The sequence below is a fragment of the Salmo salar genome, chromosome 01, assembly GCF_965601325.2.
Source record: "Salmo salar chromosome 01, fSalSal1, whole genome shotgun sequence".
NCBI classification, from domain to species: domain Eukaryota; kingdom Metazoa; phylum Chordata; class Actinopteri; order Salmoniformes; family Salmonidae; genus Salmo; species Salmo salar.
In genome coordinates this window covers 176,594,679-176,611,654 of record NC_138291.1, presented here as the reverse complement: position 1 = coordinate 176,611,654, position 16,976 = coordinate 176,594,679, and the positions used below count along the sequence as shown (strand labels likewise).

The following is a 16,976-nucleotide window of genomic DNA, read 5'->3' as shown; positions in this document are numbered from 1 at the left end:
GAAGAGTCCGTGTTAGAAGCATATGGGGATGTAAACAGGACGGGGAATAGAACTATGCACAAGCCTTAAAGCTTCACTTTATACTGCGACTGGCCTATGCTCCCCTCCTAAAGCGTTCACAAGGAACAGATGTCATTGTAAAAGTGTGTGTGTGTAAGATGAATGCACAAAACGGTAAGTGGCTCTGGATAAGAGTGTCTATTAAATGACTAAAATGTAAAAGAATGTGTTTTCCTGTATGAGTGTATGTGTCCACAACACAGTCCCCAGCCATCCAAACATCCTATTGTGTGTGTTACTTTCTGATGTGTTGACCGTCAAGGGGGATGACGTCAACGGTCTGAAGGGTCCCAGTCCTCAGAGTCTCTCAATTTCCAAACCAGGAGGCCCAGACTCTTAATTTACTACCCTATAAACCAGTAGGTTTAAACAGACCACAGAGTGATGGAGTGCATTCCAAATAGCACCCTATTCCCTTACACAGTGCACTACTTTTGACCAGGGCCCATAGGGCTCTGATCAAAAACAGTTTCGGTGTAGTTTAGGAATAGTTTAGGTGTAGTTTCGGTGTAGTTAACCTCTCTTGGGTAGGGAGCTATTTTCACGTCCGGATGAAAAGCGTGCCCAAAGTAAACTGCGTGTTACTCAGGTCCAGAAGCTAGGATATGCATATAATTGGATTTGGATAGAAAACACTCTCAAGTTTCTAAAACCTGTTAAAATTATGTCTGTGAGTCTAACAGAACTGATATGGCAGGCGAAACCCCGAGGACAAACCATCCAAAAAACAAAAAAAATTCAGCCCACCACTGTTTCCAATGGCTGTCACTTTTATTATAAGGTGAAATCCTCCCAGATTGCAGTTCCTAGGGCTTCCACTAGATGTCAACAGTCTTTAAAAAGAGTTTCAGGCTGGTTTTTGGAAAAATGAGCCAGAAATTATAGTTTTTCTAGGTGGCTCCCATTTTGGCTGTAGTGTTTCCAAGTGTGTGGAAGAGAGCGCATTCTTTGGTATTTTTCTCCGGTAAAGACAATAACGATTCTCCCTCTTAAATTTGATTGTTTATTTACGTATTAGGGTAACTAAGGTTTGATTATAAACGTTGTTTGACTTGTTTGGAAAAGTTTATTAGTAACGTTTGGGATTCATTTTGTATGCATTTTGATGGAGGGAAACTGGGTGGATTATTAACTGAAGCGAGCCAGCTGAACTGAGTTTTTATGGATATAAAGAAGGACATTATCGAACAAAAGGACCATTTGTGATGTATCTGGTACCTTTTGGAGAGCCAACAGAAGAAGATCATCAAAGGTAAGGCATTTATTAAATCGCTATTTCTGACTTTCGTGGTGCACCTGCTGTCGTCAGATAATCGCATGGTGTGCTTTCGCTGTAAAGCCTTTTTGAAATCTGACACAGCGGCTGGATTAATAAGAAGTTAAGCTTTATTTTGATGTATTACACTTGTGATTTTATGAAAGTTAAATATTTATAATTCTGTAGTTTGAATTTCGCGCTCTGCAATTTCACCGAATGTTGGCCAGGTGGGACGCTACTATCCCATCTGCCCATAAGAAGTTAAGGAATGGTTTAGGTGTAGTTTCAGTATAGTTTAGGTGCAGTTCAGGTGTAGTTTCAGTGTAGTTTAGGTGTCGTTTCAGTGTACTTTAGGTGTAGTTTCGGTGTAGTTATAGTGTTAAACCCTCATATCCCTCGTTTGACCTTGAGACTTTGTATGTAGGTGCCTTTACTCATGCTGAACAAATTTGCCTCAAGGACCCATAAGGTCCGACAGGATAGATTTTCCTCCAACTTTGAAAAACTTTTTCTCATGATCCAAATAACAATTCAGTATTTATGTCCACGGCATATGTAACGCTAATGCTCAAAACCATCTTCTCCTCATAAAACCATACGTCAAATTCACTCCAGATTTTGGTGTAGTTTAGGTGTCGTTTCAGTGTGTTTTATGTGTAGTTTCGGTGTAGTTTAGTTATTCTAAAGGCCTACTGCAACACATAGCATGTTTTTGTTTCCCTTATAATAAATGTGATTAGTAATAGAGTTATAGAAAATAAAACGGTCTCGTAACAGCTTCTTTACAAAATCAAATGTCAGTGGCCGTTGGCCTATGGCGGTTATAGTGTTAAACCCTCATTTCCCTCGTTTGACCTTGAGACTTTGTATGTAGGTGCCTTTACTCATGCTGAACAACTTTGCCTCAAGGACCCATAAGGTCCGACAGGATAGATTTTCCTCCAACTTTGAAAAACGTTTTCTCATGATCCAAATAACAATTCAGTATTTATGTCCATGGTACATCTCTTAACTTAGTTTGAGAAAAGCTAAGGGATTAGTTAAGAGATGGGTGAGTTATTGATTACGACTAATGATTGGACATTAAGGAGGATAATTCCTACATAATAGAGTGCTTGCTTTGTTATGCTGATCTTGTGTCCTTTCTACCATCCTGTGAACCCCGTTCATTGCTGCTCACAGCTATATTTTGGGCTGTTTGTCATTGTTTTTCATGGATAAAAATCCCTTGTTCTAGAACTGACCCCACCTGAGAGACCACAGAGGCCCCTGTGGTGATCCCTCTTTCACACTCAATTAGAGCCCATTAAGTCATTTCCCCTCTGTTGGCAGTGCACTCCATGGAGGGTTGTATTGGTTTTAGAGAAAGCCTCTGGCAACATAAGGTGCGTCTGCCAAATGGCCCCCTATTCCTTACATGGGCCCTGATCAAAAGTAGTGCACTATATAGGGAATAGGGTGGCATTTGCGAGGCAGAGAAGGGCTTAGTCACAAACCATAGCCTTAGCGCCTTGGGGTTATTATGGACAGACCTGGGTTCAAATACTATTTGAAATCATTTCAAATACTTTATCTGGGCTTGATTGCTTGCTTATTGCTCACTATCGCTCAGAACAATGTTCTTGGCCATAACCAGTCATGCTTCAAGACGGGTCACTCAACCGAAACTGCTCTCCTCTGTGTCACGGAGGCTCTCCACACTGCCAAAGCTGACTCTCTATCCTCCTTTCTCAACCTCCTAGATCTGTCCACTGCCTTTGACACCGTGAACCATCAGATCCTCCTCTCCACTCTCTGAGGGCTGGGCATCTAAGGATCTGCACACTCTTGGATTGCATCCTACCTGGCAGGCAGCTCCTATCAGGTGACGTGGAGAGGATCTGTGTCTGCACCACATGCTCTCATTATTGGTGTCCCTCAGGGCTCGTTTCTAGGCCCACTTCCCTTTTCTCTATACACCAAGTCACTCGGCTCCATCATATCATCACATGGTCTCTCCTATCATTGCTTAGCAGATAACTACTTTTCTCCTTCCCCTCTTCTGACATCCAAGTGGCGACACGCATATCTGCGTGCCTGGCAGATCTCCTAGTAGTCCGTTCTGCCAACTCTGGTGTCTTTGCTCTCCCGCAGTCAACTTCCGCTCAGCTCAGTCAAAGCTCTTCTCTGTCCTGGCACCAGTTTCCCCCTGAAGCTAGGACAGCAGAGTCCCAGCCCATCTTCTGAAAAACATCTGAAACCCTACCTCTTCAATGAGTATCTTAACTAATCCCACAGTTCACCACTCACCCTTTCATGAACTTACACTCATACTTGACCCCCCCCCCCCACTTACTATGACTGTGATATGTGGTTGTCCAACCTAGATATCTTAAGATGAATGCACCAACTGTAAGTCACTCTGGATAAGAGCGTCTGCTAAATTACTAAAATGTCAAATGTAAATGTAAAATGTGTTGAGCTTGCCTGGCACAATGGAACCACTAGAATAATCGCAAAAGTGCAAATGCCTGGCCTCCCGAGTGGCGGAGTGGTCTGTGTCACTAGAGATCCTGGTTCGAGTCCAGGCTCTGTCACAGCCGGCTGCGACTGGGAGACCCATGGGGCGGCGCACAATTTTCCCAGCATCGTCCGGGTTAAGGGAGGGTTTTTGCCCGGCAGGGATGTTCTTGTCCCATCGCGCACTAGTGACTCCTGTGGCGGGCCGGGCACAGTGCACGCTGACATGGTTGCCAGGTGTACGGTGTTTCCTCTGACACATTGGTGCGGCTGGCTTCCGGGTTAAGTGGGCATTGTGTCAAGAAGTAGTGCGGCTTGGTTGGGTTGTATTTCGGAGAACGCACGGCTCTCAACCTTCGCCTCTCCCGAGTCCGTACGGGAGTTGCAGTGATGGGACAAGACTGCAACTACCAATTGGATACCACGGAATTGGGGAGAAAAAGGGAAACCTTTTTTTTCTCCTAAAAACGGGCAAATGTCACACATTTGGGATTCCAGGCAGATTAAAGAAAAGGCTAAAAGTATTTGAAAGATTTCAAATAGTATTTTAACTCATGTCTGATTATGGGCCAGTCAGGTGGCTTAGTAGCATGGTTACAGGGGGACAGGGGTTGGAAGGTGGCTTAGGAGCATGGTTACAGGGGGACAGGGGTTGGAAGGTGGCTTAGGAGCATGGTTACCAGGGGACAGGGGTTGGAAGGTGGCTTAGGAGCATGGTTACCAGGGGACAGGGGTTGGAAGGTGGCGTAGGAGCATGGTTACCAGGGGACAGGGGTTGGAAGGTGGCTTAGGAGCATGGTTACCAGGGGACAGGGGTTGGAAGGTGGCTTAGGAGCATGGTTACCAGGGATGTAGTCAAGGGTCATTTTAAACCAGAGACGTAGTCCTTCATTTTAAACCAGGGATGTAGTCCATTTTAAACCAGGGATGTAGTCCATTTAAACCAGGGATGTAGTCCATCATTTTAAACCAGTGATGTAGTCCTTCATTTTAAACCAGTGATGTAGTCCTTCATTTTAAACCAGTGATGTAGTCCTTCATTTTAAACCAGTGATGTAGTCCTTCATTTTAAACCAGGGACGTAGTCCTTCATTTTAAACCTGGGACGTAGTCCATCATTTTAAACCAGGGACGTAGTCCATCATTTGAAACCAGGTACGTAGTCTATCATTTTAAACCAGGGATGTAGTCATTTGGCACAACAAAGAAGAACAGACCCTGAAACCAATGAGAGGGGACGTTCATTCTCCCCTGCCTGAAATGGGAGGTCTGAAGAGGAAACACTATCCAATAGAAACCTTTGTTTTCTGTTGCAAAACATGACCCAGGTGTTTCCATTTCTGTATATCATAAGATTGATGAAAATGTATAGACTGGGTAAATTTCCCATGAAAATAAAAGGACATACTCAATATCAGTGTCTACACACAGTCAAAACCACCCGATTTCTTAAATATGTCCCAGGCATAGTTCAGGTATGAGGGAAGGGCGGTCATATCTGCACGCGTGTACATATGGTGGAATAACTCATAGAATATATCTGAGGGATATAAGACTTTAAAAAGACATCTGGTTCAGATATGAACTCAGAATGATTGAAATGCCTATCCTGTACTTGACGGGCCTTTGTCTGTTTCACCCATGTAAAGAAAGAAAGAAACAGACACTGCTATTGTCCTGAGAAAAAAACTTCACTTGACTTCATCTATCGACTTTTATAACTTTTAAAAGTAAAAATTAAAAAACTCCAGTATACCAACCACTCATTTCATATATAATGTACTAGAGAATGAATGAATAAGTACTGACATTTAACATACAAGATGGGGGAAATAATAACCAAGGGTCAATTCAATCAGATCAGCTTTAGCAGACATCCTCATAGCGATTGTTGTTGTGGGCGGAGTCGGAGGTGGAACTGCGTTAGACCTGTAAAATTCACAAGCGGCTCCTGGGATTATACCTAAAGTTGCATTAAGAGAAATCCTACCTTGTTTACAAGTTTGAACACTGGAATGTGACATGAAATCTACAACCTCAATTAGGCTGATAGAAATCCTCATTATTTGGTTTTAAATAATTTTTCAATTTGAGAGTCATTATTTCTATATAGCCTACACTTTCTCGTTCTGAACTTCTAACGAGAGGGAGACAGGTGTGGCTTCTGACAATGATCACAAGAGCAGCTGCTCATCTCCAACGCAGTTCCACCTCCGACACTCCGCCAAAACATCAGCTATGCGGGTGTTGGCGATTGCCGGTTAATTCTTGATCTGATTGAATCTAGGCCTAAGCCTAACTAAACAAGCCTAAAATGACAATGTATTATTAACCTTAATGTTCATCTGATGATGCATTACAAAAATACCTCTTCGTATTAGGTGTGATTCAGTAATATGGAGTTGGTTAAAACATCTTGACACACTGTGGCCACTCCCCTCTCCCATTTCTCCTACTGCTCTGGCTACTATGGTTGCTCTGGCTGCTCTGGTTTCTCTGGCTGCTCTGGTTTCTCTGGCTGCTCTGGCTACTATGGCTACTATGGCTCCTCTGGCTACTCTGGCTACTATGGTTGCTCTGGCTACTATGGTTGCTCTGGCTACTTTGGATACTCCGGCTGCTCTGGCTGGTCTGGCTACTCTGGCTACTATGGCTACTCTGGCTACTATGGCTACTATGGTTGCTCTGGCTACTCTGGCTACTCTGGCTACTCTGGCCACTATGGCCACTATGGCCACTATGGCTACTATGGTTGCTCTGGCTACTCTGGCCACTATGGCCACTATGGCCATTATGGCTACTATGGTTGCTCTGGCTACTCTGGCTGCTCTGGTTGCTCTGGTTGCTCTGGTTGCTCTGGCTACTATGGCTGCTATGGCTACTCTGGCAACTCTGGCTACTCTGGCTACTCTGGTTGCTCTGGCTACTCCGGTTTCTCTGGCTACTATGGTTTCTCTGGCTACTATGGTTGCTCTGGCTACTCTGGCTTGCCAGGCATTTCTGCTTTCCTCCAACCTCCCATTCCCCCTTGTTTGTTTTTCCTACCAGGTGTCCACTTAAAATGGAAGTTCTACTCTCTCTTTCTCTCACCATTTCTCTTTCTTGTTCTCTCTCTTTCTCTCTCTCTCTTTTTCTTTCAAAGGCTTTTTTGGCATGATATTCACATGGATATTGCCAAAGCAGAAATACATAACATCAAGAACAACAATGAAAATAGTCATCACTTCTCTCATTCTCTCTCTCTCTCTCTCTCAAGCATTTCACTACACTCGCATTAACATCTGCTAACCATATGTATGTGACCAATAACATTTGATTTGATTTGATTTACCTTCGCACGTCTCAGAGTCTGGCCTGAAGAGGTAGCCCTTGGGGCAGGTGCAGCTGTAGCTGCCTGGAATGTTCCGACACAGTCCGTTGTCGCAGAGGAGCCGGTTCACCATGCACTCGTCAATGTCTGGAAGACAACAGGCAAACAGAGAGGACGCCTCACAGTCAACTCAGGACCATTTGTCCATTGGTCAGTGTCTGAGACCATTGGTCAGTGTCTATGAGCCCATTGGTCAGTGTCTATGAGCCCATTGGTCAGTGTCTATGAGCCCATTGGTCAGTGTCTGAGACCATTGGTCAGTGTCTATGAGACCATTGGTCAGTGTCTATGAGGCCATTGGTCAGTGTCTATGAGACCATTGGTCAGTGTCTGAGACCATTGGTCAGTGTCTATGAGGCCATTGGTCAGTGTCTGAGACCATTGGTCAGTGTCTGAGACCATTGGTCAGTGTCTATGAGACCATTGGTCAGTGTCTATGAGGCCATTGGTCAGTGTCTGAGACCATTGGTCAGTGTCTATGAGGCCATTGGTCAGTGTCTGAGACCATTGGTCAGTGTCTGAGACCATTGGTCAGTGTCTATGAGCCCATTGGTCAGTGTCTATGAGCCCATTGGTCAGTGTCTATGAGACCATTGGTCAGTGTCTGAGACCATTGGTCAGTGTCTATGAGCCCATTGGTCAGTGTCTATGAGCCCATTGGTCAGTGTCTGAGACCATTGGTCAGTGTCTATGAGACCATTGGTCAGTGTCTGAGACCATTGGTCAGTGTCTGAGACCATTGGTCAGTGTCTGAGACCATTGGTCAGTGTCTATGAGACCATTGGTCAGTGTCTATGAGCCCATTGGTCAGTGTCTATAAGCCCATTGGTCAGTGTCTATAAGCCCATTGGTCAGTGTCTATGAGACCATTGGTCAGTGTCTATGAGCCCATTGGTCAGTGTCTGAGACCATTGGTCAGTGTCTGAGACCATTGGTCAGTGTCTATAAGCCCATTGGTCAGTGTCTATGAGACCATTGGTCAGTGTCTATGAGCCCATTGGTCAGTGTCTATAAGCCCATTGGTCAGTGTCTATGAGACCATTGGTCAGTGTCTATGAGGCCATTGGTCAGTGTCTATGAGCCCATTGGTCAGTGTCTGAGACCATTGGTCAGTGTCTATGAGGCCATTGGTCAGTGTCTATGAGGCCATTGGTCAGTGTCTATGAGGCCATTGGTCAGTGTCTGAGACCATTGGTCAGTGTCTATGAGACCATTGGTCAGTGTCTGAGACCATTGGTCAGTGTCTGAGACCATTGGTCAGTGTCTATGAGACCATTGGTCAGTGTCTATGAGCCCATTGGTCAGTGTCTGAGACCATTGGTCAGTGTCTGAGGCCATTGGTCAGTGTCTATGAGGCCATTGGTCAGTGTCTATGAGACCATTGGTCAGTGTCTGAGACCATTGGTCAGTGTCTATGAGACCATTGGTCAGTGTCTGAGACCATTGGTCAGTGTCTGAGACCATTGGTCAGTGTCTATGAGACCATTGGTCAGTGTCTATGAGGCCATTGGTCAGTGTCTATGAGACCATTGGTCAGTGTCTATGAGGCCATTGGTCAGTGTCTATGAGGCCATTGGTCAGTGTCTATGAGGCCATTGGTCAGTGTCTGAGACCATTGGTCAGTGTCTATGAGCCCATTGGTCAGTGTCTATGAGACCATTGGTCAGTGTCTATGAGACCATTGGTCAGTATCTATGAGAACATTTGTCAGTGTCTAGGAAACAAATGGAAACATTTTGTGTATTTGTCCATTTCTTGAGCAAAAACATTTGTGCTGAATGTGTGTGACATGCATTTATCAGTGTTTGAAACTGACATAGAGCAGACTGCTTAATGGGAGGATTAACCCATTACACCCACCTTGAAAATCGATAATCATAACAATTTCTCTTAATGATTCAAACCGTCATTTCATTGCGTGGTAGAAAAAGGCCAAGAAAAATAGACTGATATGTTAGTGGTTAGAGCATTTGGCCAGTCACGAAATGTTGCTGGATCGAATCCCCGAGCTGACAAGGTAAAAATCTGTCCTTTTGCCCCTGAACAAGGCAGTTAACCCACTGTTCCCAGGGCGCCGAAGACGTGGATGTCGATTAAGGCAGCCCCACGCACCTCTCTGATTCAATGTTCCAACATCTAGTGGAATACCTTCCCAGAAGAGTGGAGCAGCAAAGGTGGGACCAACTCCATATTAACGCCCGTGATTTTGGAATGAGATGCTCGACGGGCAGGTGTCCAGATACTTTTGGCAATGTAGTGTACTTTTTAAGTGTTAGAATTAGTGTGAACCTGACACCTCTTCATTTAAAAAAATAAAATTCACTATAAAAGAGCTACTGTGTGTCCAGGCTTTTGTTCCAGCCCTACTCTTCTTATAAACCTGATTCCACTAATTATGGCCCAGACTGAAGATGATCATGTCTTTCTCTGGTCTGGAATAAAAGCCTACACACCCAATACTTTCCAGGACTTGAAAATCCTACTCTAGAGACTATGGCCATGACTGACAGTCCACCATTCTCAACTCAATATACAAACTCTAAACCACAACCGTAGACACCAATATTTCCTCTGGTGTCAGGTCGTGAAGATAACCCGATTGAATTTGCTCCCCTTCGGTAATGTAGTCTTCACCAGCCCCTATTTGGCTGTACATTTTCCGTTCCCAAAGGGCCCTTTGACTGCCAGAGGTCCCAGTCAACCCCAGAGTCAGACAGAAAGGGAAGTTGAAGAGCTTATAAAGCTGACTATAATTGCCCTTTGGAAATAATATCCTGTCGAACTCTTTCACCATGCCTATGGAGGGAGGAACAAAGGGGTTACCGGCTACCGAGCTGAAACGACCATCAGGAATCACAGGGGCTCGTGTTCCAAATGAAACCCTATTCCTTATAGAGTAGTGCACTACTTTTGACCAGGGCCCAGGAATAGAGTGCCATTTGGGACGCACTCGCCCAGGGAAACGCTCCCAGAATTGATACGTCTCCATTAGGAGTTTTGACAAAAATGGTGGTGATATGTCATTTTCTCTTTGCGGCCAAGAGGAGATGGAATATATACTGTATAATGATTTGGTGGAACCTGCGATTCAACGTCTTACCTTGCCAAATGAAAGGTAAAATGGTTATGTCGAATACTGGTATGTATATTGCAGTCTTTCTATCAGGCAAGTTTCTATCAGGCACTTTTTCAGTGCTGTTAAAATTACAATGTGAATAAGTCCCCTATTTGAAATAAAGCCACTTTCAAATCACACTTGCTACCTACAGTGCATGATTATTTTTGCTTCCATTGGGAGAATTTCATTTTAAGAACTTGTGTGCTTTCAAGGGCAATTTTAGAAAACCAAATTGCTTGCGTTTGTGTATTTCTTTTAGTGTACTCCGTTTGGAAGGCTCACAACTCCAGAGTTTACAGTGGCTGTGAGTTTGCAGTGGCTGTGAGTTTGCAATGACTGAGTTAACAGTGACTGAGTTTACAGTGACTGAGTTTACAGTGGCTGTGAGTTTACAGTGGCTGTGAGTTTACAGTGGCTGTGAGTTTACAGTGGCTGTGAGTTTGCAGTGGCTGTGAGTTTGCAATGACTGAGTTAACAGTGACTAAGTTTACAGTGGCTGAGTTTACAGTGGCTGTGAGTTTGCAGTGGCTGTGAGTTTGCAGTGGCTGTGAGTTTGCAGTGGCTGTGAGTTTACAGTGGCTGTGAGTTTGCAGTGGCTGTGAGTTTGCAGTGACTGAGTTTACAGTGGCTGAGTTTACAGTGACTGAGTTTACAGTGACTGAGTTTACAGTGGCTGACTTGACAGTGGCTGAGTCTATAGTGGCTGTGAGTTTACAGTGGCTGAAAAGCCCGTTCCAAAACCCAAATCTGGTCCTTTCTGCCTTCTTCCCTCTCTCCTTCCCTCTTTCCCTGTCTCCCTACCTCCGTCCATTGGTCTACAGGTCTTTTGGCAGTGTTCTCTCTTTATGTCTGTCTTTACCTGGCAGCTACACACCATGATGTCATTTCAATAGAGAAAGGCGATTTGTCTCAGAGGTGAAATGTAGCGCAACTGAATTGGGGGAACGAACAGACGATATTCTGTACGATTAATAGTGGGGATTCTGGTTCCACCATGTTAAGTGTGAGTCCCAAATGGCACCCTATTTCCTATGGGCCCTGGTCAAAAGTAGTGCACTGTGAAGGGAATAGGGAGCCACTTAGGAAGCAGACTAAGTCGGTCTATAATTAACTCTATGTTTTGACTATAGTAGTATAGACAGTAGTCAAAGGGAAACAGAGATCACATTTTCCTTGGCGGCGGGGGAGTTGTAGCACCTGTGTTTCTATCATTACTGCTAGGAAAACGAGAGGGGAATCAAATGTGGTTTTGTGTGTTTCTCTATGCTTCATTTCAATCCTTGGCGTACAATCAAGTTACATCAGCGTAGGACATGAGAATAAGTCTGTTTGAATGGGCTACTATTACTGTTAGTGGTGACTGTGGTAACTAGGAAGACTTAGCAAGTTATAGCGCTCCAACCACCAAAAGGCAATGTGAGAACTTTGCATGTATTGTCAGAATGTTAACAATAGTCAAACATCCAAAAGGAACAGTAAAGGTAATAGTGTACCGTTCTGACTACTCACTTTGTGTTGGGTAACACTTCCTGTGAATACCCTCTTCACAAGTCATTTTGTGCAATCATGTGACATAGCAAGATTTTATTCTGTATTTTAAGCATTATCCAGAAATGAGCAACTGTCTAAGGATGGTGCTGGTGCTACCATAAAAAGAGGGGGACAGTTCGCTGAAAAAGCTTTAAATAAAAAGGTTAAAATCCTGGTCATGTGACATGATTAACAAAACACAGGGCCCTGCTACGCATAATGCATTTTATAATGCATGACATGGGTGCTAATAGCTGCCCATAACGTTAGGCAAACAATAGTTAAATGGGGCTGCCTACTCTGAAACGGGTGGTTTGGTCGGTGAAACAAATCTCTAGACAGGCTCCCAGGTTAGTTCTCCTCCTCTTCCTCATCACAAATCTCTAGACAGGCTCCCAGGTTAGTTCTCCTCCTCCTCTTCATCACAAATCTCTAGACAGGCTCTCAGGTTAGCTCTCCTCCTCCTCCTCATCACAAATCTCTAGACAGGCTCCCAGGTTAGCTCTCCTCCTCTTCCTCATCACAAATCTCTAGACAGGCTCCCAGGTTAGCTCTCCTCCTCTTCCTCATCACAAATCTCTAGACAGGCTCCCAGGTTAGTTCTCCTCCTCTTCATCACAAATCTCTAGACAGGCTCCCAGGTTAGTTCTCCTCCTCCTCTTCATCACAAATCTCTAGACAGGCTCTCAGGTTAGCTCTCCTCCTCCTCCTCATCACAAATCTCTAGACAGGCTCCCAGGTTAGCTCTCCTCCTCTTCCTCATCACATATCTCTAGACAGGCTCCCAGGTTAGCTCTCCTCCTCTTCCTCATCACAAATCTCTAGACAGGCTCCCAGGTTAGCTCTCCTCCTCTTCCTCATGACAAATCTCTAGACAGGCTCTCAGGTTAGCTCTCCTCCTCCTCCTCATCACAAATCTCTAGACAGGCTCCCAGGTTAGCTCTCCTCCTCTTCCTCATCACAAATCTCTAGACAGGCTCCCAGGTTAGCTCTCCTCCTCTTCCTCATCACAAATCTCTAGACAGGCTCCCAGGTTAGCTCTCCTCCTCTTCCTCATGACAAATCTCTAGACAGGCTCTCAGGTTAGCTCTCCTCCTCCTCCTCATCACAAATCTCTAGACAGGCTCCCAGGTTAGCTCTCCTCCTCTTCCTCATCACAAATCTCTAGACAGGCTCCCAGGTTAGCTCTCCTCCTCTTCCTCATCACAAATCTCTAGACAGGCTCCCAGGTTAGCTCTCCTCCTCTTCCTCATGACAAATCTCTAGACAGGCTCCCAGGTTAGTTCTCCTCCTCTTCATCACAAATCTCTAGACAGGCTCCCAGGTTAGTTATCCTCCTCTTCATCACAAATCTCTAGACAGGCTCCCAGGTTAGCTCTCCTCTTCCTCATCACAAATCTCTAGACAGGCTCCCAGGTTAGCTCTCCTCCTCTTCCTCATCACAAATCTCTAGACAGGCTCCCAGGTTAGCTCTCCTCTTCCTCATCACAAATCTCTAGACAGGCTCCCAGGTTAGTTCTCCTCCTCTTCCTCATCACAAATCTCTAGACAGGCTCCCAGGTTAGCTCTCCTCCTCTTCCTCATCACAAATCTCAGTTGTTTGACTCTAACATCAATCTAATATAACCAACAATGAGGTTGTTTGATTTGTTCAACAATCAGCAACTAGACAACAATTTTATTTTTGTAAGAGAAAAAGGTCTATCAGGCAATCTCTTTCTCTGAGCAATTGTATTAGTATAACATTTTATAATTGTATTTTTTTTGTTGCATACAATATAGCTCAGTATTTGTATGATTTATTTTATACAATCTTTTTATCAACTGTGCCAATAATTTTGGACCTGCTTGTATATCTCAGGAGAGACACCTTTCCCAGAGTTTACTGTTGTGTTGATATTGGATGGTTGGTGTCTATGACTCCACCATCAAAGTTAGTCCACCAAGGATATAATGCCCCATATAAAACAGAGGCTAGCGAAGCTCAGGACAAAGTGTTTGAAGCCATTTTTCCTCAGATCATCTGAACTGAGACAGTTGCTTTCATTCCACGGGAGATGTACACGTTCAGCAGAGAATGACTGGGTGTCAGATGGACAACGGGAAAACCACCATGATCGTGACTTCAAAACGCTTTCCATGGAATGTTTACACAACATGACTGACGTGACTATTTAGCTGGAAACCAACTGTCAGTCACCATATGACGATGAATATCTTATGGATGGATGGAATGGATTGCAATAGAATGGGTATTGCATAAAAGCAGTTTATAGAGGGGCCCAGGTGAACTACCACATTAGTCTGACTCTGCTGAGAGACGGACAGCCAGTGGCAGAACAGGAAGTGACGGGGGGGGGGGGGACGGGGGACGGGGGGGGGGGGGACGTAACCTACCAACTGAAAGAGAGGCACCACTACACCTCCACTGCCTCTCAGCCTCAGCCTGGACAACAAGCTGGATGTCAGTTGGGTAACGGAGGAAGCACTTTGAACTGAGCCTCGCATAGACACAGGCCTAATTGGCCGGTGTGCTCTTCTGACTATGGAGGCCATTTTTTAATACTGAATTATGGGTAATCATACTGGCATAAACAAGATGTCATGACCAGTGATGTAGTGGAGGGTAAATGCAGTGTTTTTATATTTAATTAAAAGTATATTGAACATTAGTTTGCTCACCGTGAACGTTTAGCAATTTGTTGTTATCACTACATCACAGGTCATGACATTTCGTGTCACTGAAGGTCAAGTTAAAAGAAAGATGGTGTCATTTCGCAGTGTCAGAAACAGACTTTCTCCACTCACCCACACAGTTCTTGCCCGTGTTGTCAGACTCGTAGCCAGTGTTACAGAAGCAGCGGAAACCGCCTCTCAGGTTCTCACACACTCCATTGGGACAGATCTCTGGGTTCAGTGCACACTCATTGATGTCTGGCCAAGGGAGAGACAGAGAGACACAATAGAGAGGGGTCATTTTAATGTCACACAATACACTGATGAAAACCCCAAACGTTTCGTAGTATGTGTAGGGCACATTACCTGTTCCATCCACAGAGAAGCCTATTCCACTTCCACACAGAGCCTGGAACTCAGCTGCAAGACCAAACATAAGTGGTGGTTAAAGTTCTAGAGACTGAGATGAAGGGTTGGGCTTACTGCTTTAAATACAGGAATAAATAAAAAGTCATGAGACTACAGTAAAGTGTTACCTAAAACAACGCACTGTTGCAACCCAATGACTATGGTTGCAACAAACAACCTCAATTAACAAGCATCCATGTGTGTGAGAATGCAACATTTTGTACATACTGTATGTAATGTGAGCTATATTTGATGTTGGAAGCACGGTGTAACGGAAGCACAACAATAATATATCACCCACACGGCATTGGTCCTCTCAAAGTCACTCTATAAGCCAATTGGTCCTCTCAAAGTCACTCTATTAGCCAATTGGTCCTCTCAAAGTCACTCTATTAACCAATTGGTCCTCTCAAAGTCACTCTATTAGCCATTTGGTCCTCTCAAAGTCACTCTTAGCTGCATGGGTCCTCTCAAAGTCACTCTTAGCTGCATTGGTCCTCTCAAAGTCACTCTATTAGCCAATTGGTCCTCTCAAAGTCACTCTTAGCTGCATTGGTCCTCTCAAAGTCACTCTATTAGCTGCATTGGTCCTCTCAAAGTCACTCTATTAGCCAATTGGTCCTCTCAAAGTCACACTATTAGCCAATTGGTCCTCTCAAAGTCACTATATTAGCCAATTGGTCCTCTCAAAGTCACTCTATTAGCTGCATTGGTCCTCTCAAAGTCCCTCTATTAGCCAAATGGTCCTCTCAAACTCACCATATTAGCTGCATTGGTCCTCTCAAAGTCACCCTATTAGCTGCATTGGTCCTCTCAAAATCACTCTATTAGCCAATTGGTCCTCTCAAAGTCACTCTATTAGCCAATTGGTCCTCTCAAAGTCACTCTATTAGCTGCATTGGTCCTCTCAAAGTCACTCTATTAGCTGCATTGGTCCTCTCAAAGTCACCCTATTAGCTGCATTGGTCCTCTCAAAGTCACTCTATTAGCCAATTGGTCCTCTCAAAGTCACCCTATTAGCTGCATTGGTCCTCTCAAAGTCACTCTATTAGCTGCATTGGTCCTCTCAAAGACACTCTATTAGCCAATTGGTCCTCTCAAAGTCACTCTATTAGCCAATTGGTCCTCTCAAAGTCACTCTATTAGCCAATTGATCCTCTCAAAGTCACTCTATTAGCCAATTGGTCCTCTCAAAGTCACTCTATTAGCCAATTGGTCCTCTCAAAGTCACTCTATTAGCCAATTGGTCCTCTCAAAGTCACTCTATTAGACAATTGATCCTCTCAAAGTCACTCTATTAGCCAATTGTTCCTCTCAAAGTCACTCTATTAGCTGCATTGGTCTTCTCAAAGTCACTCTATTAGCCAAATGGTCCTCTCAAAGTCACTCTATTAGCCAATTGGTCCTCTCAAAGTCACTCTATTAGCCAATTGGTCCTCTCAAAGTCACTCTATTAGCCAATTGGTCCTCTCAAAGTCACTCTATTAGGCAATTGATCCTCTCAAAGTCACTCTATTAGCCAATTGTTCCTCTCAAAGTCACTCTATTAGCCAATTGGTCCTCTCAAAGTCACTCTATTAGGCAATTGATCCTCTCAAAGTCACTCTATTAGCCAATTGTTCCTCTCAAAGTCACTCTATTAGCTGCATTGGTCCTCTCAAAGTCACTCTATTAGCCAATTGTTCACTCCATTGTCTACAAGTGAGTCAGTTGGTCTACAAACAGCATCTATAGACGTTCAGATAAAACAACGGTTTGAAGGATTCCTAGTCTTGATTGATATTCTCACAGTTTGGACGTGCGTCATCGTGTGTATTGTACCTGAGTTCTTGGCTGGGCAAGACACACAGGGCTCTCCGAAGCCGTAGTCGGTGTTGGCACAGCAGCACTCTGACTTAGTGACAGCTCCCTGGAAGGGACGCACGCACACACCCTTCTTTATGGCGCCGTAGCAGGTGCTGCGCATGTGTGTGTCTGAAGGAAGAAAACACAGAGACACTGTATGGGGCAACGAATTAACACAACGGTGCTTTACAGTGAAAACATTGGCGGTGATT

The 16,976-nt window shown here is 44.4% G+C and overlaps 1 protein-coding gene across 1 annotated transcript in view; it reads right to left on the bottom strand.

The window, feature by feature from the left end:
• The window catches only part of fbn2 (fibrillin 2), a 213,287-nt gene that overhangs the window by 97,312 nt on the left and 98,999 nt on the right, over nt 1–16,976 (bottom strand). The window contains exons 16-19 of the mRNA XM_045693798.2: nt 16,741–16,893; nt 14,878–14,931; nt 14,644–14,769; nt 7,149–7,274 (exon numbers count right to left, since the gene is read on the bottom strand). Of these exons, the coding sequence (XP_045549754.2) occupies nt 7,149–7,274; nt 14,644–14,769; nt 14,878–14,931; nt 16,741–16,893 (459 nt within the window). The remainder of the gene's footprint in view (nt 1–7,148; nt 7,275–14,643; nt 14,770–14,877; nt 14,932–16,740; nt 16,894–16,976) is intronic.